Source organism: Neophocaena asiaeorientalis, unplaced genomic scaffold, assembly GCF_003031525.2.
Source record: "Neophocaena asiaeorientalis asiaeorientalis breed wild unplaced genomic scaffold, Neophocaena_asiaeorientalis_V1.1 scaffold145, whole genome shotgun sequence".
NCBI lineage: Eukaryota > Metazoa > Chordata > Mammalia > Artiodactyla > Phocoenidae > Neophocaena > Neophocaena asiaeorientalis.
This window is the reverse complement of record NW_020172629.1, coordinates 1,987,025-2,009,670: the sequence shown is the minus strand read 5'-3', so window position 1 is coordinate 2,009,670 and position 22,646 is coordinate 1,987,025. Positions and strand designations below refer to the sequence as shown.

The window sequence follows — 22,646 nt, the reverse complement described above, 5'->3', positions numbered from 1 at the left end:
ATTAATCACACTTGGCCGCATGTCTACATGTATCTTTCATTTATCAAGCGAAATTATTTTCCCCATGTTGTTTTTCCAAGGATATGCTCATATTCTATCTAAACTTAGTAGAAAACAGACAGCAGCAGTTGTGAAACACAGATGCTGTGATTAATGCTCTCTATGGAACAATACTTTTTAGCAACTCCTGCTGTTTGTTTAAATTTGCTTAGGAAAATTAGGATGCCGCCCCGTAAATAGTCACAGGAATTTACACAACATTGCCAGTAGCACAATCCAATTTCTTTGAACACTTCCTGAGCACTTCGCCTTTTCGAACAAAAAGTGAGAGAAACCGTGGAGGGTATGAAGGAGAAGGAAAAGGTGGGAACAAGAACACAGGCTGGGGTGAGGGTGGAGGGGTTGTAGGTGGGTGGGGGAGGGGAGGAAGAAGGAGGAAGACGAGGGGAGAGAAAGAATAAAAATGGAAGCAGTAAAAGCCATCCCTGCCACACTTTCCTTGCTCTGCAACTGGTTTTCCCCTTGCCCACTCAACAAATGGCTTCAAACTTCAATCATGTCTTAACACCTCCGGACTCCAAAGATGAGCTCCTGATAATGCACCTCACGTTGTGTGCGGCTGTGTCTACCCAGAACTGAAAACTCAGCAAAATCACGCTTGCACTCATGTCTTTCCTCCCCACTCACACTTTTGGGTCCCAAATGTTGCATTTTTGAGAAACAAGATGAGCTTAGGGGTGCTGCCCTCTCTATTATGTATATAAAACCAGGAACCTTCCTGGGAGTCCTAGGTCGAATCACCATGCCCTAGAGGGGCCACAGCTGATTACAAAGTGGGGCGGGGAAGGGGGAATCTTTCTCTGCAAACCTGGGAACCAGAGCAGGAAGTGGTGGAGCTGTTCTAGGAAGGGGGGCTTCACAAATGGGCAAGAAACTGGACTCAAGTGACCCCCTCGGCCCTGGAGGCATCACGGAGGTCCCACAGCATGGGAACACTCTGCTGTCAAGAAATAAGGTGCCTCATTTCCTGCCCTAAGAATTAAGCAACTAATCAGCGCTCTGCTTTGCGCTTTGTTTTGCAGATTTAGCGTCAAAAGAAAATGAAAGAACAATCTTACCCATGAGGAATTTTGCTCAGGACATAATATCCAGTATAGGAGTGTTGATATATCTGAAACAGACAAAAAAACACAAGAAACAATAAAACAAGCGTTGAGACAATGGTTGCGATTATGATATTTTTCAAATCACTGTGACTCCTAATAAACAGCCCTGGACCAAAAGTAGTCAGTCCGGAGACCTGGCGGCAAAGTCTTTTATTTACTCAGGAAGTTAATTTGCATACCCTGCTTGTTTTATTTTCACCATTTGCATGTAGTTTACCAGGCAGCCAGAGGCTAGATGTCATCTCCATGACTACCTGGCTTGTGATTAAATCAGGGGCAGAGACTTCCAGCTCAACTAAATGTAGCACAGAACTAAGAGGACACTACTCACTAGAGGCTGCCTGACAGCCAGCTGGACCCTGAAACTCTAAGACCCACGCACTGCTGTGAATTATGGCCGATTCTACTGTGTATCCTCGGTGAGTACTGAAGCCAAGATAGGCTTAACTGGGCAAACTCCTGCCCCCTTGGACAATTTGATGTGCAGGTTTTAGCTTCACGGGGTGGTCAATAAACTAAGAACTCCTTGCAAGGGGAGCATGGCTTTCAAGACTAAGGTAACAACAACAAAACAGCATTTCCAAACTCCTGTAACCCCCAAATCTCAGATGTCCCTCTTAAACTCTTGAACCCAAGAGAATACTCCCCAACCCATAAATGCAGTGACTACAATGCGAGGGATACCCCCAAAGAAGGGAGAACGTGGCCTCCATCCTCTCCAGCTTTCTGGATAGAGGCCCTCCCCAGGGTGTGGAATGTGATGGGTTACCCCGCAGGGTTGAAGTGAGAACCGTACACTTCACTTCCTTTCCTCTACCTGTGGAACTTTGGAGAGCTGGCACCCTGTGTGGGCAAATGTTCAGGGACTAGCATTTTAAAAGCAGCTCTCTACAGATAACAGGTGAGGGACATGCAGCTGAGTAAGACAGATCACTGTAGAGCACGTGTAATATGCATGCATTTGGAACTGATGATGGAAGTGAATCTTCAAAGGAAAAATGGGTAGGATTTGCTAATACCTCTGACCCCCCATCTAGTCTGGGCCCCAAGATTAATTTCTGGGAAGTCACAGTGGATCAGTTATTTGGAGAAAATAAACAACAGCACTTAAGTCCCAATGACGTTTTGCTTGCAGTGATGTCAAGACTCCTGAACCAGACACATGGGGCCTGGGGTGACCTGCTGGATGGCAGGAGATGGGCATCTGACTGGGGAGTTACTTTAAATACTGGTCTAATTATGAAGAAATAACCTCTAAGGAACAAAACCGTGAAGAACTTCACAGAGCTGCCATGGCGATCTGGCGGGGCCAGAGGACCCTAAGTGCTGTTTCGGAAGTGCGGCACAGTGATGCTGCCCCAGGAGAAGCAGGAAAGGCCTGTGGACCAGCCCCTGTGTCCTGAGCAGACCGATGCTCAGAGAGCCCCTCCCAGGTCCTGGAGCTCTGACTAAACGTCGCCTCTGTGCGCAGGCGCTGGAGCAGAAGCTGGCGGCTCCGTCCCCCTTCTCCACGGTTACAGCATCGGCTGCTGTGCTGTGTAGTGTTTCCGACCTCTCCTTCCAACATGTGCCTTTTCATACTATGTGTCTCACTTTATTTTCACTGTAACCCCAGGAAGGCAAAAGATTACCTTTGCTTGTTAAGATAGGAAGCTGAGGTGCAGAAAGGGTAGAGGAGGGTGGAGGAAAGGCAAAGGGGATGGGAGAAGGGGAGGCACAGGGAAGAGGGGCAGAGGAAGGAGGGTGGACCCTAATTCCGTACGCTTGAGTGCCGGGGGACTCAGTGACTCAAACAAATAGAATGTGACAGAAATGAGGGTCCTAGGCTTCTGAGAGCGGGTTATAAAAGGTAGCGTGGCCACCTCCTAGCTCCCTTTAAGATCACTTGCTCTGGGGGAGGCTGGCCACCATGGTGTGAGGACACTCGAGCAGCCCTGTGAGGAGCCGAGGTTCTTCCCCATTCGATCACCAACATCGAGCAAGGAGCTCAGGGAGCTCGGAAGTGGATTCCTCACCAGCAGTCAAGGCTTCAGATGATGCAGCCCTGTTTTGGATAGTTTCTTACACAGCAATAGGTAAATAACATATCTAGTTTAAATCCAAAGAAAAAAGATAGCTAATAAATCAGATGTGAGTATACTGAGTTACTGGGTTCCCTCCCTAAAAACTTTCAGCAACTTCTAAAACAAATATACAAATTCCTTATCGAAAGAGTGTCAGTACAGAAGAAGTGAGGGGCTGGTGGGGGGCCATTATAGGCAAAAACACTTGGAGGAAGCCTTTGAAATGACCGCAGAGAACAGTCCAAAGCACCAAAGGTGACGGTGGTGGTGATGCTGGTGTTGAGAATGGCTAGCATTTTGAAGCACATACTATGTACTAGGTAGCATGCCAACTCTTTAGCATACGTGAATTCATTCACTCTGTATGAGGAAGGTATTAGTATTCCATTTTTAGGATAGGAGAATTGAGTCAAACGCAAGCAGGATTTGGCCTGAGGTCTGTTTCTCTCTAAGCACATATTGGAAATTGCCTGAACAGGGGTATAGCTCTTAATTCTCAAGTTACAAATCCAAGTTGATTGTTGTCAACTGAAAAATCCAGAATACCAACAGACATAATAAACACGCAAAGTAAGGACATGTCCTGTCTTTCTTGGTCTTAATCTGGAAACAGTGATTTCAATTCATTCTCTGGTTATGACATTCCCAAACCCCTAGACTTACATCTTTGCATACCTCTTTAAATATACCTGCAAATGACCCTGAAATTCAGCTTTGTGACTATCTTCTGAGTGGAAGCAATGAGAACAAGGAAGACAGAATTAAAATAACCTTATAAGGGCAATGGTAAGAAGAAGATGAGAGAGAACTACCCCTTTACAATTCTATGTCTGTACTGTCAGGCAAAAAGAAAAAAGACGGCATATATGGATGGGAAATGTAACAGAATATCTGGAAAACTAAATCACTGATTAGAAAAATTCAAACAAAATGAAAGAGAGTCAAGAAGTAGAGACTGGATCTGCCAACTATGTATGGGACAGAAGCATTCCAGAGTAAACAGTTAATGCAAATGGAAAGCCTTTAACATGAAAGTGCAATTATGACTCAGTGCTACTCAAAAAAATGGGGAAGTGGGAGGAAGATGCAAGGATTTTCTCATTGCTCCAAGATGAAACAATCAAATACCATTCTCTTCCACAAAATATTCCCTCAACCTGGAGCCAAAAGAACCCCAGGCACAAAGAAAACAACTTTGAAAGAGGACAAATTTCCAGAGTTTCATTTGCACGATGCCTCACCTCAAAACACGTTAACCATAAACTATATCTCACTGAAAGAATTTGTTCCTTGGAGAGATAAAATTCTTTTTTTTTTTTTGTGGTCTCTATCTCTTGTATTTATGCTTCTTTCTTTAAAACAGACTCTAAATACTTCTGATCATGGAAAAAAGTACAAAGAGTTGGAAGTTGGTAAGACTGCATTGTTATTTTTCTGTGAGTGGACTTTTAGAAGTTCATGAATATAAGTTACTTCGGTTTCTTCGCACAGCAACAAATTGCTCTTGGAAAATAAACGCATGAAAACCTGTTACCCAAAATACCATTCACAAGAAGACAATTTCAGTATAGTATTTTTTAAAATATATCATGCAACATAGTTGATACTGACATCTAATAATTGGGAAAAAATAACCAGTGAAGGGCTTGTCTTGGGCTAAGGTCATATTTGGTCTGCTTCTAATATTTCTGAAACATCACTCTGCCCACAGCTTTCTTTCTGATCCTCTCCCTTCATCACCCCCTGAGCCACACTTTTGATTTCTCTCTGGTCTTTCCTACCTCAGCCCCATCACGCATACTAACCCAGACTCACTTTACATCTTCTTCCTCTATGAAACCTTCCACTCTTGTAGTTTTAAACTCTGATTATCTGAATATTGGTAATTTCACAGATCTATCTCCTCAACTGTAGACCAGTGTACCAGATTCCCCCCTCGACATCTCCATCTTATGTCTCACAGGCACCCCAAACTCAATATTCTCCAAGTTATCTCTTATCTACCCTTAAAACCCAGTTCTCCTTTGATACTTCCTATCCCAGTCGGTGGCTCCCTCATCCCCTCAGTAATCTGAGCTGAAAACCTAGTCTTTCCTGACTCCATTCTTTGCCTCCTTCCTCCTCTGGCTCAATTCAATCTATCTCCAAATTGTGCCAGATTAACTTCTTAAGTCCTTCTCAAATCCATCACCCACTCGTCATCCCTATGGCAAGCACCTTCCTTCAGGCCTCCCTCTATCCTTCCTCTCCAGGACTAACCTCTGAGATCTTGACCCCATCCCCTCCTGATACCTGTTGAACTTTATCAACTCCTCTACCACGAATTACGTGCCTTATATTTTTCATCACTCCCTCTCCTTGTTCCTTCTCCCGAATCTGTAGAGTTCAAATCTCCCACATTAAAAAATCCTTGGTCGTTCTCCCTGCCACCCCTCTGACTCCTTCTTCTTTTAAACTATCATGGCACTTCATAAGGAAAGTCTACACTGCTTCACTTTCTATCACTTTGAACCCACTGCATTATCCTCCCGACGTCCTCAAAGTGCCACCTCCAAGCGGATGTCCCGCTGCCGTACATATGGTATCTTCCTAATGTCCAGCGCGCTCGCTCTCTCTGCGGTACGTGATAAAGGTGACAGGAATCCTTCTCCCTTCTTCACTCCATGGCGGGTCACTGCTTTCAATCTCCTCTTGCCTTCCTCCTTCCAGCCTCTTTGCCTTTCCTTTCTGCTGTGCAGACCCCTTGAATGGACGCAGGCACCAACCTGCCACTCTTGGGGGTCTCCCTTGTCGGTCTACACCCTTGGTCTGGAAGAGCACATTCATTTCTGCTTTCTGTGAGGCTTCTCACTGAATTCATATTTTTATACTTGGTCCATCTTCTGAGTTCTAGACTCATATCTTCAGCTTGTGTCGGGCCTTTCAGCATAGATGCTTTTACCCAAAACTTTTACACCACATTCAATATTTTGAAAACCAAATAAACTCTTTTCCTCCTAAATAATTCTCTTTGATGTTCTTCCACTTACCTGGCTGGTCTCTCGGTAGAAACATACTGGAATTAGCTCCAACCATTTCTATTCCTTCCTTTCCTTACTGTCCATGTACAACTGGTTTCCGAATTTCACTGGACTTTGTAACTTTGGAATGAACCTTAAATTCAGAGCACATTTTCCACCCCCAGTAACACTGCCCTAGTTTGGGATGCCTAAGCAGCCCCAGTGACCTTCCAGCTGCCCTGCCAGTGCTCCTCCCCTCCTGCCCAAGGCCTCGGCAAGTCCCTGCTTCCCGGCGAGTCGGGAGCAGTGTGGTGGGTGTGGTGGTTCGGGACAGGTCTGGAGCAGGACACGCCTACTCCCGTGGAGCCACTACTATTCTTATACAGTTTTAGAGGAATACACAGGGTCAGTTCTCAGCCTGCTGATCGCCGAGGAGTGAACTCAGGAAAATTACTTAACCTCTGATCCTGAGTATTAGAGCTGTGAGTATTTGTTCAGGAAATTTAAACCATGAGAAAGGAATCAAGAATGCTCTTGTTTAAATTTTAAGGAGAATTATACGATCGAGTGACTAGCATTATGCAGAATCCATGAAACTCTTTTTTTCTCTACTCTTTTGGGCTGCAAGAAAAGAGGAATTCCACTGAGAATGCAGAGTTGGAGCTGACCTATTTCAGGGGCTGGGAGAGGTAGGAAAACGACTGAGATTTTGCCCTGGTGGCTGGTCAGCACAATCTCTCTATTCTTTAGTGTTCCAATAGCGAGATGGATGGTCCCCTGAGGTTAAGCCCCCAGCACTGACAGAATTCAAGCAGAGGCTGGACAGCCACTGTGAGGAGTGCGGCTAGAATGGGTGTGAAATGGAGCAGGACCCTATGGTCCTTGCCCTCCCGTGTCCACTGCCTTCCTTTCCTCTGTGGAAACACTTTAGCCAAAGAATAAGTTTAATCAGAGAAATGAGAAAATGCAGAAACAACAGGAAAAAGTCAAAAGAGATCAAATCATAATAGTCAGTAAGCAAAGTCAAGGACCTTTAGTTCCTCCTCAAGGGCTATAGGTAATATTCTGAGCCCTGTCCTGTGAGCTGTCTTACAAATACTGAAACCCACCAGGTGGGAGAAGTTAACTACATGATGACCAGACGTAGCCATGACATAAGCTGCCACAATTCTGAGAACTGGCCTCAAGGAAATGAGAACAAACCGACCCTGGAACTGAAGACTAGCTGTACTTAAAACAATCAAGGTGACGCTGGTCAGACCACCGCAGGACCAATCTCGATATGACGGTCAGAGCTGACTGCGCTGCTGCTGCATGTAGCCCCCGCCCTCGGCATATAAAAGCCCTTGCCCCTGCTTGTCAGTGGCGAGGTGGGGGAGCCGGCCTTTGGACAGAAGTCCGCCCTTCCCTGACCCCCGCCCCGGCTGCCGGCCTCCAAACTAAAGCAAACTTCCCTCTCCACCAACCTGGCCTCTTTAATGGCTTTTGAGCGGTGAGCAGCCGGACCCCACTTTCAGTTACAGGTTCGACCATCCCGAAGCCAATGCTCCAGGGCACGTGCCTGTCCCTTTCCTATTTGATCCTATATTCCATTTACAGAGGAAATTAAACGTATCAGAAGGTGCAGGTGAGCTCAGAGTAAGATTCTCCCAAGCTAGGATCAAGGACACACGGATGGAATACGTGGTTAAAGAAATAAGATATGGTAACGTGATGTGAACAGAGGCTAAAAGTACTGGCAAATATTAACACAGGGAAAGAAAGTGAGATTTGGAAACCGAACGTTAAAAAAAAAGAAGAAAAATTATCTGCATGAGATGCACGCTGATGAGTGAAAAAAACAGAAACCTGAAGGGAAAAAATAAAAACTCTAAAAGAAGTTGGAAAATATGAGATTTCTGGGCTTTAAAATTGGAGAAAATAAAGTATTTACCCAGAGGGTCTATCTCCTCACAGTTTTAAAAGTTCTATTTCCCAAAGAGAAGGAAACTCCATTAGGTTCTAGCTGGCAATACCCAGCTCTACTGAGAATTAACACACAGCCAGTCTCCCAGGAGAAAGTGAGCAATCTGTCTCCCAAACCCAAGCCAAGGTTTCATGGACCATGACAGATGCTTCGTGAGAGTCATGCACTGTTCGTGTTCCTTTTGTAACAGTTTGTAAATGTTCCCTCAAAACCTTTTTGAAAACAGCTTTACGGAGGAATAATTGATATATCAAATACTGCCCATATGTGATGTGTACAAGATGATGAGCTTGGGTTGGACACATGTGACACCTGTGGTGGCATCCTCACCATCAAGGCAACAGATGCACCAACATCTTCCAGAGTTGCCTTGTGTCCCTGACAACCTTTCAGGAAGGTGGTGAAGATCAAACAATTAAGCCTGAAGCCCTGGTGCCCCCTCAGTTAATGTGGGGAGAAGTGAGGTGAGCAAACATACCCTCTGTTTTTTCAAAAATACATCATGAATCGTCACATTCACCTGGTGCATTCCTAAGTCTTGGTCTTGACACACTCTTCTGAACAACCTGCACTCCTGCTTCCATCCATGGTCATGATCCATGATCATGGAGCAGCTGCTGTGCTTCCGAGAATCTCTCAAAGACCTGTCTGTGGAATGGCTAATGACCCGGTGGGCCCTCAGGATCTGACAAAGGCTCCCCTGACTATTCCATCCAGGTCCCTCTTTGAATAATTGAAACAACTGAGCACATCTACAACATGTGATGAGACAGGAGCTAACCAGCTCGTAGGGTCTTTCTGGGAAGAAACGATGAGTATCTTGTCCGGAAACCCTTTCCCTTAACATTTGGAGAAATGGGCCCAGCTCAGAGTGCTGCTTTTTTTGAGGAGTGAGACCAATGGGTCAAAATACTCTAGAGAAGATGCCCAGGTTGGCTGGAGTCTGGAAAGAAAGCCACCTGAGAGACACCCGGAGCAGGTGGTCTGCCCGGAAGAGAGAAGATGAAGGGCTGGAGGGCTGTCCTTACAGGTTTAAGGGGCTTTGTGAGTAAGTGTGAGCAAGTCTGTTCTCATTTACTACAAGAGGAAGGATAATGTTGACAAGTGCGCATGATAGGGAAATTGATTTCAGCCCAGCGATGTTAACTTCTGGTGATGAAAGCCATCCAACACTAACAAGGCTTCCCGGCCCCATTACTGAAAGTATGGAGGCTGAATTTGCTGGGGCGTCCAGGTGAATGCAGCGAGTGGCGATGTTGAACCTGGTGACCCTAAACTTCTTCCCCATTCAGAGAACCCCTCAAGTCCCAGTGGAGACCTCGCCCCCTGACCTCCCCGTCTCTGCTCTGGCCAGTGCTTACGTTTAACTGCGTCTCAGTGTAGGTGCTGAAGCCTGGATCTGGGAGCTCAAGCCTTAGCATGTCCCATCTGACAAGCTCCTGACTGTGACAGAGTCCCACATGAGAACCCACACTGCTTCCTTTCCAACATTCTGGAGAAATCTCATCTCCTGGCAGATTCAAGTCTCTGCTTGATTTTTAATCTCCTGTTCCATTCACGTCTTCTATTGGGCTCTACCCCCAATGACCCAGCATCTTGCCCAAATATCTGACCTCCTGCCTGGTCTCTGTGAATTTCAAGTCCTGATGTTGATGCTGATGGGAAGTTTCCTGAAGACTGGTCCTTCCAGAGAAGCTGCTCCTTCTGTCAGCGCAGGGTCACGATCACCCCTGGGTTCTAATGACTGCATTTGGTACATATTTCCTCACCCTTTGCCAACTTATTTGATATCATTTCGTGAAGTCAAAGTTCTTGCTGTAATAATTTAAAAAGAAAAATTTTCTAGAGGGCCCCAAATAACTAGAAACAAATTGAAACATTTAGTAAAAGAAAAAAAAAGATGTTTAGCTCCTATGATGTAACATAAATGTTAGGAAATGACTCCATATAAACAAAATGTCCTTTGTTTTCCCCTTGGTTGCATATGCCGTTCCTTCCTCATGATCTGGACCTCACAGTTCAGGGTAAAAATCTAGCAGGTGTAAAACAGAGCAGACATAGGGTTGCCAGTTTCAAACTACAAAAGTAATTAAAAGCCCTTAGGATTCAGTATTTGTATCTCAACTCCTCTCCTCCTGGAAGCACTGGTCTTCCACCAAACTTTCTAAATTTAAGAGAGTAGAGATGGTGGTTTCCTCTTGAACCTGCAGTCTCTTCAAATGTCTAGTTCTGCTCTGCGTACCACATCCACCCCTAATATGCCCTAATTCATTCTTTTGCCACCAATCCCATTCATCTAACTTCTTAGTAGAGAATGTTTCTTTCATCCTCTGTGCCTTTCACACATAATGCTCTCCAGAACTCGCTATGAGAACATCTGAGGATAAAAACAACATGGTTAAAAATGAGGATGCATCTAAATAAATATCTTAAATTTCAGAGATGAACAGTAAAACTTTCAGCTGTGATTCGGATCATGTTTCCAAATATCCATTTCAAGAGCATCTCTGACATCCAGAAAGAGCTGAGAAATTTCTTTTTAATCATTTCCTGTGTCTTCACTTGGACATTTCAATTCAAGGAGCGTGTCCATGTGTCTTAAGCTCATCTTCTGGAGACAAATGAAATCAGTCATAGGGCTGCTAGGAAGAAATTCAAAGGAAGTGATCCATGAGGCTCTCCTTCCTGATTTTCAGGGACACACGCCAGCGTGCCCCAACTTCCTCCCAGGCTCTGTCACTCCCTGTCCTCTGCGTGGCCGGCCACTAAGAAACGATGACCGACTTCCATACTCTTCCTGGCAGCCAGCTTCCCTCCCTCGCTGGCCTCTCTGTTCTACTGTTTTGCCAGGCCTTTCTGCTGACTCATTCCTGATTTTGCTTGAGAAAACAACATTTTCTTTTTCCTTGCTCTCTTTTCTGTCTCTTCTCACCGGCACATACTGCCTGTAGGATCAGCCTTGTGGAGAGGCAAGATAAAAATAAATAAAAATTCCTTACATCATAGAGACCTTTAGAATTTACAAACCACTTCTTTCTGTATCCTTTGACTTGACCCTCACCACACCTGGTCCTGTGGCTGGAGTATCAATAGCTCCTCCTCGATTCTCTTTCAAATTAGAAACAGAGGCTCAGAGGTGCAAACTGATTGGTCCAAGGCCACATACTGTCACCGGAACAGACGCAGGAGGTCAATGTCTTTTCACGTGTGGCTTGACCTTGTTCTCACTATAACACCCTGTCAAGAAAGCTTCTCCCACCCTCAATCACCTCCTCTTTACCAGCCGTAAAGGCTACTGATAGACCCATTTTCAAGAGAACGATATTAAGAAGAAAGTAACCGTGAGAAGATTAACGCCAGAGCCATAATTAGCTCTCCCACTGCACAAGACCAGCTAGCAGCCAATGGAAGTCAAGGCCTCGGGGAATGGCACAGAATCCCAGTGGTCCCGGGGGCCAGAGTGAGACACGGAGAGCAAGGAGGACATGAAGGGGGTGACACGGGGGAAAGTTGCTCACTTTCAGCTACATAGGGCTGGGCTGCTGCACCACCTCCTTTGCACAGCAGTTCACCGGCTTCTCTGTAGCCTCTCCTGAGCCCTGTCCCTTGTGACACTGAAGGCCAAGGACACTGGACTCACTTCAAAGGACAGAAAAGGAAGACAGTGCGTGAACACCTGGTTCTCTCCTCTGGTAAACAGGCGTTGATGGATGGAGGACCCACCGGCACTTAATCAGCACAATATAAAGACCGACAGCGGCACGTCCCTCCTTGGTAAGAAGGTGCACTGGAAACACCTATGTGCTCCTGGGCCCCGGCTACGTCTGCACCAGGCCTCCACCGAAGGCCCGGGTGAGAAGTCCAGGCAGTCCCTCTCCTCCTCTTCTGCTTTTTTTTTTCTTTACATCTCTTCATTTGTGTGTGTATCATAGGACGCTAAATAGCAGGTAGACTGATTTTTGGCAAGTCAGTCTCCCCCCACCGACGCTCACATCACAATTCCAGTCCCCGTTTTTCATCACCTGCTCACTGTCTCCGCGCGGATACTCTGCCCTGCTTATCCACGTCTAAGGCGACTACTTTCTCCTCTCACCGCCTCCTGACTTCCCGTTCACGCGCAGCAGGAACCCTCCTGTGCTCACATGCAGGAGTGGGCCTTGGACCCGGGTCTGACCTCTCACCAGACTGGTCGTTTGGGTACCTTTCTTTCTTTCAGTTTCTTTCCTCTGGATCCCCCTGGACCCGGTACAGGCCCCTGTCCCTCAGGAACTTTCCAAGATGTTGCCATCTGCCCAACACATCCTGATATAACACTTCCTTCACCTTCACTTGAACTTCAGCCAGTTTCCCCCGCCTCCCTCTCGAGTTCCCTTCTCAGAGACTCTCTGATGTGACATCGAAGCGACCTGGGCAGCGTGTTGGCGAGACCCCTCGTCCCCATCCCACAGGCATTAGCATCAGTCAGCTGGTGCCAGATGAGAAGCAAGGGCTGGGGCTTTGCTGCAAATGGCCACAGAGCCACAGCTCCTCGAAGACAGGACCAGGGCACAGTGGTCCAGGAGAGAGTCTTAGCGCCGCCCGGAACGGAGCCTCAGGGGACAAGTCGACGGGCCCCCAGGAGTGTGTTCTCCCAGTCATGCCCGACTGAGGGTTTTCTACAACTGACAGCTGCCCTTCCATGTCAGAAACCCAGCATTCTGCATCTGAGGCTGATTCAGCTACACACTGATGGTTCTTAATCCACAGAGCCCCTTAAAACAGATCCTTCGTGGGTACGACAGAGAATACATTAGGATACAAGTGACCTGAGAAGATTCTGGAATCCAACAGGTAGAAATTGCTGAGAGCGGCCTGTCGCCCAGCTGCCCCAGCAGACACACCGTCTGCGCTGCCACGCTTTGTGTAACACTTCATCCTCCCTGCAGTATGACTTCCTTGTAGCTCGTTCTCTCATTTTCATGAACATTTTTGAAGGTTTTGTTCTCATCCATGTTACTATGTTTTCCATGCACGTCGTACTAGGTTTTGTGGGACGTCATGTCTGTGCTTCCCCGCTTCTCCTCCACCTCTGAGACAGCTCATGTTTCCCTTTCTTGAGTTTCTTGAGAACCCCCCCATTCTCAGGCTCTCCTTTGCTTATTCTCAGAGGCCTTTCCTTTCATTTTTCAGCAGTGAGAGATCCTCAACGCCCCTTAGACAGGCGGCTCCTGGGTGACATGGACACTAATGGTAGGAAGAGAAGGGGATTCTGGCAGAGGCTAGCTTTCCTGCTCTGATTCCAGCTTGTTTTCTATCCCCTTGGCTGCCTCCTTCTGGAAGAATCAACCCGGGTGAGCAAAGGGCTGGGACTTGTACCACAGCCCTGGGAGTGATTTCAGAGGCTCCAGTGGGTCTGGTTTGACTGGACACCATACACGCACAATGAGGGGTAATCAGGTACCACCAGGGTCCTGCCTATGTGTCCAGAAGAGCGACATCTGGCATCTGTAATTATCATCATAACCAGCCTGTCCGATGTCTTCTTGATCTGGAATTACCAAATATAATGCCATTGTTACTATATAATGTGCCACCCAAACAGGCACAGAGAAAGTGGAGTGATCAATAATTATGTTGGGAAAACAGGCACAAATTGTTTGTCTGGAACCATCCGTTCCAGACAAACCAAGATATATGGTTTCCCTCGTGATCATTGCTATGTGAGCGATCCTACCACAGCCAGAATAAGAAATTGTTTTCTCAGTTTAACTAGGGGCAGGCACTTGTAAAAAGAAATGCAACAAAGACCTGGTAAATGAGTCTAAAAACAGATGAACTAAGCACGGGGGTGGGGCGCTGTGTCGAGCACATCTCCAAGGACTCACAAAGCACGAGGCTGCTGGGGCACCACCTTCGCGCAGGTCAGCTCCTCGCACCACGTGGCACCTGCCTCTTTCCCAAGCCTCGAGGCAGATGTCCCACGCCAGAGTTGGACGGCAGTGTTTGCTGGCAGGTGTTACGTGTCCAGCTTGAGGGGAGTGGACAGGGCATTGGGGCTGAGAGGGGTCGTGGCTGGTAGATGAACAGTGAACACAGGGCAGGAGGAGAAAACCTGGGGACAAGAGGCTAGAAGGACCATCCTTCTTCAAGTCAGAAGAGGTAACTTAAAGGTTTAGAAAGCGCACACTGAAACACGTGTAGAAAAAGCCCTGTAATCGATTGGTTATACATACGTAGGGTTATACCAACCTCGGAGGGGCTTAATACATACTATGAACGTTACAGACACATATTATAGACACATCCTCAGCAGTCTCCCAAATCACGTCATAGTTACTAGGATATAACATCCCAGGTTAGGAGGAAAAGTAGATGGAATCAATTAAAAAGAAAAAAATTCAGGTCCAGAGCTGACTATCCTTGAGACAAAAAGAACTCTTGAAAATGGGGAGGGGGGGCAGGGGACGAGGGAGTAGCTGGGGTGGTCTTTCAATTTTCATTCATCTATGAATGTCCCTAGAAATCTCAGTCTTAAAAGATTTCAAAATGTAGGGCATCCTAAAGAAAACCATAGGTGATCTTAAAATGGCATTTAGTTGATTTAATGTGAGTTGTTTGTCATCGTGGATGGGGAGGAATCCACTGAAATGATACAGGAAAGTACTGTCTGCAGGTGAGGACAAAACTGTGCCATGAGGTCAGGGAACTCAGTCCACAGAAATGGAGAAGGGTGTTCTCTCTGATCGCTGACGGGACAAGAATAACTGCTTGGAGAGAAGATTCGTGGGCAGCATCAAAAGAAGAAAAACTCATTCAGAGTTAGTGCATCCTTGAAACGATCCTTGTAATTCAGAGGGGAAACTGCAGCCTGCTTGCGCCATTACCATCATTCTGCACCTCCCCTCCTAATTGGCAATTCTGTGTGTAGTGAAATTTTGTGTTCTGCACAAGAGGGCTCTAAATATATCTTCTGGTTTGACAATTCCAAAGATATTTGAGGAATCACGGGATGTTCTGCCTTTGATACGAGTTTTAAACCAGAGTTAGAAGCAAAGGAGGTGGCATTTTAATGTATGGCATTCAGATGCTGCACGGTTATGATGAGACCGACATCAAAAAGTGATCAGTCGATACTGACTATACATTTGCCATATGCTCAAGGTCCTCTAATGAGCATTTAAGGAAGAATCCTTCCCTATTTGGACTGGGTTGCTGAGTTCTGTATTGCTGTTCCCTGAACTAAAAATACTGAAGCTACCCAGCTTGCACGGCTCTTCAGGACTCGCCAGATGGCAACTCAAGGCTGTTCTCAGAGCTCAGAGCTGTAGCAGAGCTTTTCAAAGTGTGGTCCACAGACCACCTACTTTTGTCAGAATCATCTAGTGTGCTTGTTAAAAATGCAGATTCCGGGGTCCACCCCATATTTGCTGCATCCGAGTCTTTGAATCTGCCTTTTGACAAAACCAACCAAATACTTTAACAAGTGTTCCCGGGCGAGGACACCAACGTTTGAGAACCTCTGTCCAAGGCATTTGGTTTGCAAACCTGGCACCACGTAGTGTTACTGATGCTCAACCCCAGCACCAGAGAACCTGATTTACTACATTACTGTCAGGCGACACTAATGTGCAAGCAGGTCCACGTGACCCGTTCCTCCAAGTACACCTCTGGACGTTACTGTACATCCACACATCTACACCCAAACACACACCAACAAGTGCCTGAACACGGGGTCAAATGCCCCGGCAATGAGAAACACTGGGGCAATGATGGACAGCACTGACCAGGGACAGCCTCTCGGCTGCATCACTCAGAGCTGTGCAAACACACATTCTCTAGCCTCGGTTTCCTCATCTATGAAATGGGGATGACAACCGTACTTAATCACATGACTGAAGTTAAAACGAAATAGTATATTTGAAGCATTTTTAGGGACAGGGCTGTGCTGGGTTCTCAGGACACCAGGTCAGCATGGAAATCGCCCCCATCGGGGAGTCTGAGGCCAAGCTTCAGCCTTGCCTTTAAGTGATAGCATGGCTCCGGGCACATAATAAACTCTGGGTTTTGGTTTCCACGTTGGCAAACTGTAGAGGTTCTGTAAAAATATTATGAGAACCAGACTAGCCTGATGGCTAAAGCTCCTTTCTGTATTACGATTTTCTACAGGAATCAGCGGTGTAACAATATAAAGGGGAGAACTGTGCATGAGAAGGAAACACTACGAGTCCACAGGAAGGACAGAGAATTCAGGTTCCTGCAAGGAGGCTGGTCTCCCACAGACCTCGGTCCGAATATCTGCATTCAGCCCCTCAATGAAGCCTTTCTCATCCCTAAGAATCTCTGCTGAGTGCCCTCAGGGAGGGGAAAGGGCACCCCACCCTGCGAAAGCCCATTGGGGCCAAATGAACAGTGCTGGCCTTTGATCTGCAAGAAAAGTGACTGTGTTATTTCCCACGGGACATAGTTCCAGAACGATCCAGCCCAGAAACTTCTAGCAGCTTTCCTACAGCCACATGGGGGAAAGAGCCGGAGAGCGCAGCCAGCACCAAGCCCAGAAACGAAGAGGGAGAAGCCGAGTCCTGCTCACGTCATCTGAGTCCTGCAGCTCCCATGGCCGCCTTTCCCCGTCAGTGTGTCCTTCCCTCCCCTTCCTGACTTGAGCCACCTGGGGCCAAGTTTTCTTTCTCATGGAAAGAAACAGCATGACCTGTGCCAATTACCTGAAGAGGCTTTGTCCTCCTCCTTTTCAAGCACCTAAACTTTCTCTCTTTCCCCAAACTGTCCTCCACTAGCCTGGCCTCCAGGGCTCCTCTCAGCCTCCTGACCGAGGACAATTGCTACTTCCTGAGAGCAGCCCGTGGGGTGAGCCTTCCCTTTTTTATACACTAACGAATACTCCAGAAGCCAAAACCCTTCGTGTTTATTCCTTTACTTCTCTGCTGATAACACTGGCAGGTGGTGTGGGGTGGTGAAGGCCGCTGCTACCTGCACAGATGGTCGGGGATAAAATAGCACCCGAAGCCTGGTTTCAGTGTTGGTCAGCAGGTTTGACCTCAGAGGACCCACCCTTACTGACCACCTGATACAACACAGCTCCACAGTCAGATCATATGAGCCTGAAGGCTCCTTGCTGTTCATCGGATGGAGATGGTAGTAGGATGGGAATACCAGACCCCACAGTTCCAGGGTCCTTGGCCACACGGGCAATAACTGCGAACAATACGTTGTGTGTATCCCCAAGAAAATGCCTGTTTCCCGCATGGGGTGGAGTGAGGTCCATGTGGGAGTAAAGACCTTGCCTCCCACCCCTCTGTCCTCACAGCTGGGTTTGTTCTCTGGTCCAAATACAAAGTGTTGGGTCCTCCTCCAAATCCCCAGGCGGGGTCAGTGGGCACTTCACGTCATGGGCTAAGTCAGTGAGTCTCCTTCAAAACCAGACCAAACACGTTCTATCAGAGATACATCAACATGCATGGACACATAACGTGTATTTGATGTTGGTGGTGATGCTGTGACATCAGCAGATACTCGGAGACATTCTGAAGACCATTCCATGACCTCCAACTTGCAGCTGGGTTTTCTTCTTGGCTAAAAGTTATAGATTTTTAACTTGATGAAATAATATTCTTCAGAAGATAAGATTAGGGAATGTATGTGTTGGCTTCCTTCTAAGGAGATGGGATCTTTAATCTAGTGTCCACTCCAGAGTGTCTTCTGTTGCTATGGTTACCTCAGATGAACAACTGCTCCTCAGGTAGGTGGAGACTGACTTTTATCTGTTCGAGCTTATTTTCTCCTCCTGTTTGAATTTACTCTGTTTACTTAGTTGAACAAGTTCTAGATCAAGGAACCATCTTATGTTTGGAGGGAGTGGCTCTGGTGCCCTCCTTGAGAATCACTCATGCCCAAGGTCACAAACAAGCAGATATTCTCCATCCCCATCATGCTGTCTCCTTCCCTCACAAACCCTCAACCCTGTATGTTGGCATTTTCAGACTCCTTCTAAGGATGTTGGACCCCACCCTCTTTCAATTCAAAAATAAAGGGAGACTTTGGGGCTTTCCTAAGCTCGCAATTTCAGACAGTCGTGAGCTGTTTATAGCACACAATATTCAGTTTTGTAAAGGCACTCAGAGCATTAGAGTCACTTGTTAGGAAGAGATTCCTAAGTCTCGCCCTAGACCAGCCCACTGAGAGTCTCTACGGGGTGGAGCGGAGGATCAGCTTCTTTACTAACAACCTGGGAAGTTTTTGATGCTCATAAACATTCAGAGCCACGGGTTGATGGGAGACCAAGTCCAGCTGAGTATCTGGGAAGGTTTGTTCAGAAAGTCTTGGTAAAAACCCGAGGCCTCCAGACAGAGCTAGTCCTGGTGATGGGACAGCTGATCAACCCGGGAAATGTGCGAGGCTCCCCAGAGCTCAGGGACCAGTGGGCTTGCCACTGGGGTGACTGGGCCCGAGAAAGTCAAATCTAGGGCCTCTGGGTGGGGCTGTACGTAAACCATCCCAGGAAGCTGGCAGCCTACTTCTCCTTAAAAATCTCCTTGGGAAGAAGACTGTCTTAGAACTGGAGGGGAAACACTATGCTTAAGTGAATTAAGCCAGACGCAGGAGGACGGACAGTATATGATTCCTTTATATGAGGTAGTTAGAATAGGCAGGTTCATGGAGACTGAAAGCAGAACAGAAGTTACCAGGCTCTGGAGGAGGGGGAGTGAGGAGTTATTCTTTAATGGGAAAGGTAGTGGTAATGGGTACACAACACTGTGAGTGTGCTTAATGCTGCTGAATTGTACACATACGAATGGTTAAAATGATAAATATTATGTTATATATGCTTACCACTACGACAAAAAACTGTAGAGAAAACGGATTATAATATTTAAAAATCATTGTGTAATCAGTAATAGTCATTTTAGAAAGAAATACAATCCTTGATAAATCATAAATCTAAGAAACAAAGGGATTTTATTACTTGCAGGAGTAGTTACATGAGGTATGATTTGCTGGGCTCCGAAGGTTTTTGTTTTGTTTCATTTTGGTTTGTTTTTCTCGCCCACTTTTCTCATCTTCCAGGTGAGGAGGCTATTTGGCTCTGGTCTCCTGTTCCAGAAATCTACTAATGGCTGAGCAACTAGTCCTCCTGATATCTAGCTACCGTGCCCCGCTGCAAACCCTCCTGTATAGTAAACCGAAAGGCCCCGAGGAAATGCATACTTTAAACTCTGCCCAGTGGGAACTTCCCTGGTGGCACAGTGGTTAAGAATCCACCTGCCAATGCAGGGGACATGGGTTTGATCCCTGGTCTGGGAAGATCCCACATGCCGCGGAGCAACTAAGCCCGTGCGTCACAACTACTGGGCCTGCGCGCCATAACTACTGAAGCCCACGCACCTAGAGCCTGTGCTCTGCAACAAAGAGAAGCCACCGTAACGAGAAGCCCGCGCACCACAATGAAGAGTAGCCTCCGCTAGCCGCAACTAGAGAAAGCCCACGTGCAGCAATGAAGACCCAACGCAGCCAAAAATAAATTAATTATTTTTAAAAACTAACAAAAGAACCACATTAAACTCTGCCCAGTGATCTCCTGTCGGCATGGGGCCTCCAGTTGACGGCAGCACTCGAGACAGGCCCCACTGCATGAACCCTGCACCCTCGGGCACTACCTGTGTTTGCCCAGGTGACCTCACAACAGCCCACAAGGGAGTGATTTATTACCTTCACGATACAGATGAGAACCCTGGGTCCCAAGGCGTTTGACTTGCAGAAGTTTGCACATGGAGATGGGGACTGGGAGACAATGGCGTTGGACACCCTTCACCCATTCTGTGATTTTTGGTCAAGGGCAAGTCCCCGACAAACGTCTCACAGAAATGACTTACAGTCCATAAGGCCCTCTCCCTCCGTGTTCCCTCTGCTTTGTTAGCTAACAGAAGTGCTCGAGACGGTTAATACTGATACCTCAGGATGCTTCAATTAAATGAAACATTAACATTTTATGTTCGCTCCCAGGAGAATTTAACTTGAAGTTTTACTGAATGCTTTGCTGCTGACATTAATTTAAGTACACACAATAAAGGGACCCCCAAATAGTTCAGAATAACATGTTTTTCAAGGGAAGGTAGGACAACTTTGTCAGAGAAAGAAGACAGAGCTATAAAACCCAATAAAACATTCAAAACAAGGCACAGTAATCCATCTGGAGTGCAAGTGTGTTTCACTCCCACCTGAGTTCTGCCCCATCAGCGCTGGACGGAGGAGAAAGTACACACAGACTCCATCCACCTTCTTCCCCTTTCCCTTCAAATATCATAGGCTGATACCGTTATTAGTTGGTTAAGACTTAGACTCCAACTCTTCCCGTAATTAAACCACTCAAAAAACACAACCATTATAAACAAACAGAAGAAAACCAGTTAAAGAAGCTGAATGGCACAAGCCAACCCTATGTCGTTCTGTTTATTTGAGGAAAGAAGGGAGAAGAATGAGTGAAGGGAGCGAAGACCAAGAGTCCACATGGATGCACTGGATCAGCAAGGGAGACCAGCAGACAGGAGAGATGGTAGGAAGAGAGAAAAAAGAGAAGACGAGGAGAGCAGTGAGGATGCAGAGTGGGGGATGGGCAGGGTGGGATGCAGAGTGGGGGATGGGCAGGGTGGGATGCAGAGTGGGGGATGGGTGGGGTGGGATGGAGAGGGAGGCAGAGAGGGTGTCTGCAGCTGGAGAGTGGCTTGGAAGAGTTTACATCAGAAAGAAGAATGTGCAAAGAACAGAAATGGTTTCTGGCCAAGTCCACTCACTGTACCTGGGGCTTGGATTCGGGGGTGACTGGCCCCTTGCTCCTTTCCCTCCGCTAATGGACATCCTGCAGCCTCAGCCTGCGTCTGACAGTCTAAATTAAGGTAGAAAGTTTGGGGGAGGAGCTTCTCAGTATTCACAATTTTAGGAATAACAGGTTTTTATGACCAATTAGAAGCTTAATTTGATAGGAATAACATAAAGCAATGAGTCAGGAATATAGGGTTCTAGCCAGTTTCACCATGGTTAGCCCTGTGACCTTAAATAAGCATCTGATCCTGAGAGCCACCTGCTTCGTCTGTCAAATAAAGTTTACAACTGCAATCCTTCCGCCCATATCCAGCTCCCAAGCTCCTAAGAGAAGAGAAGTGATGTGGGTGTGTGTGAAAAGCAGCATTATTCATCTGAGCTAACATGTCTTCTACGATGAAGATTTTACTTACCTAACCACAGTGCAGGCAGAACCACTCATCGAGACAACACTTACAGGACGTATGAGTCAGAAGTCAGGAAGTGACAGATAGTTTGGGCCCCCACAGCTATCATTAGCCCTCTGCAGAGCTGACTGCCTGAAACCGTCTATAACGTAATAACACAAATTCATCTCAGGCAACGGACCAAACAGGCTGCAGCGCCGTATATGAGTTTAACTGGCAGCCAGCTTGGGTTTAAAATACTATGTAGATTCAGAGTTTGAAAGAACTGAAGAAAAGATGACTAGGCATCATTTTCTTACAAAGGTGAGAGGTTAGGAGTTGGAAACTACAATCCGATGAGAAAAAGCTCAATGCCCTATAAGCTGCTGGGATTTAAACTAAGAAAGGTCATGTCAGATGGTGAACAAGAGTGAACTCTAGGAAAAAATTTCCAGAGAATGGCAAATGGAAGCACACACACCACACAACATCACACATGTGCAAATGACATAAAGAAACAGAAATTGGAACAGATTACTTGGGTTTCAACATAAAACTTGATGTTAACGCTAATGCAAGGTCTTAATATCAAAGATCAAATGTTGCCTATAGAAGCAATACGCAGAACTTTGAGCAGAACTCAAAGAAGAGATTTTCAGTTAAAAAGGAGACGTTTGCTGCAAGAAATGACAAATTCATCGTCAGAAGTTGGTACCTCTGAGACAGGCTGGGACCTGGAACCCTGTACTGTGATGCTGCAACGCTTGCACCTGGATACACCTCTCCCCGAGCGATAAAATGCAAAGAAACTATATGGGGCTAAAAATACATGCATGCATACGCGGTTGGGGCAAATTCTGGACAAAAGATACAAAGAGACCAAAAAACCCGACTGCCACTTCTGAAGAGCTCGTAGCAAAAGCAGGGTGTACTGTGCACGCCCTGGGCACTCCCTGCGCTCAAAGCCACCGGAGGCGAGGGCAAAACACCTAAGCCACCCCTCTGGCCCGACCCCCAGACACACCCCTACCCTCACCCTGTATAAGAACGAGCTCGCCCCCCCTCAGGGAGAGGCAGGCTGGGGAACCTGCTGTTTGCTCTCCCTCCCCCTGCTGCAGCCGGGCCTGAATTTCCTGTCTGGCCTCCGGTCAGTTTCTGTTGATTAAGGAGGCTGAGAATCCTGCTCCGTATCAGCTCCACCTGGGAGGGGGTTTGACTTTCAGTCCCTTCCCCACTCCTCCTCCAGGAGGCCCTCC

At 46.8% G+C, this 22,646-nt stretch overlaps 1 protein-coding gene across 1 annotated transcript in view; it reads right to left on the bottom strand.

Moving 5' to 3' along the window:
* The window catches only part of DPP6 (dipeptidyl peptidase like 6), a 541,522-nt gene that overhangs the window by 235,183 nt on the left and 283,693 nt on the right, over window positions 1-22,646 (bottom strand). Inside the window, exon 6 of the mRNA XM_024739199.1 lies at window positions 1,119-1,171. Coding sequence (XP_024594967.1) covers window positions 1,119-1,171 — 53 coding nt within the window. The remainder of the gene's footprint in view (window positions 1-1,118; window positions 1,172-22,646) is intronic.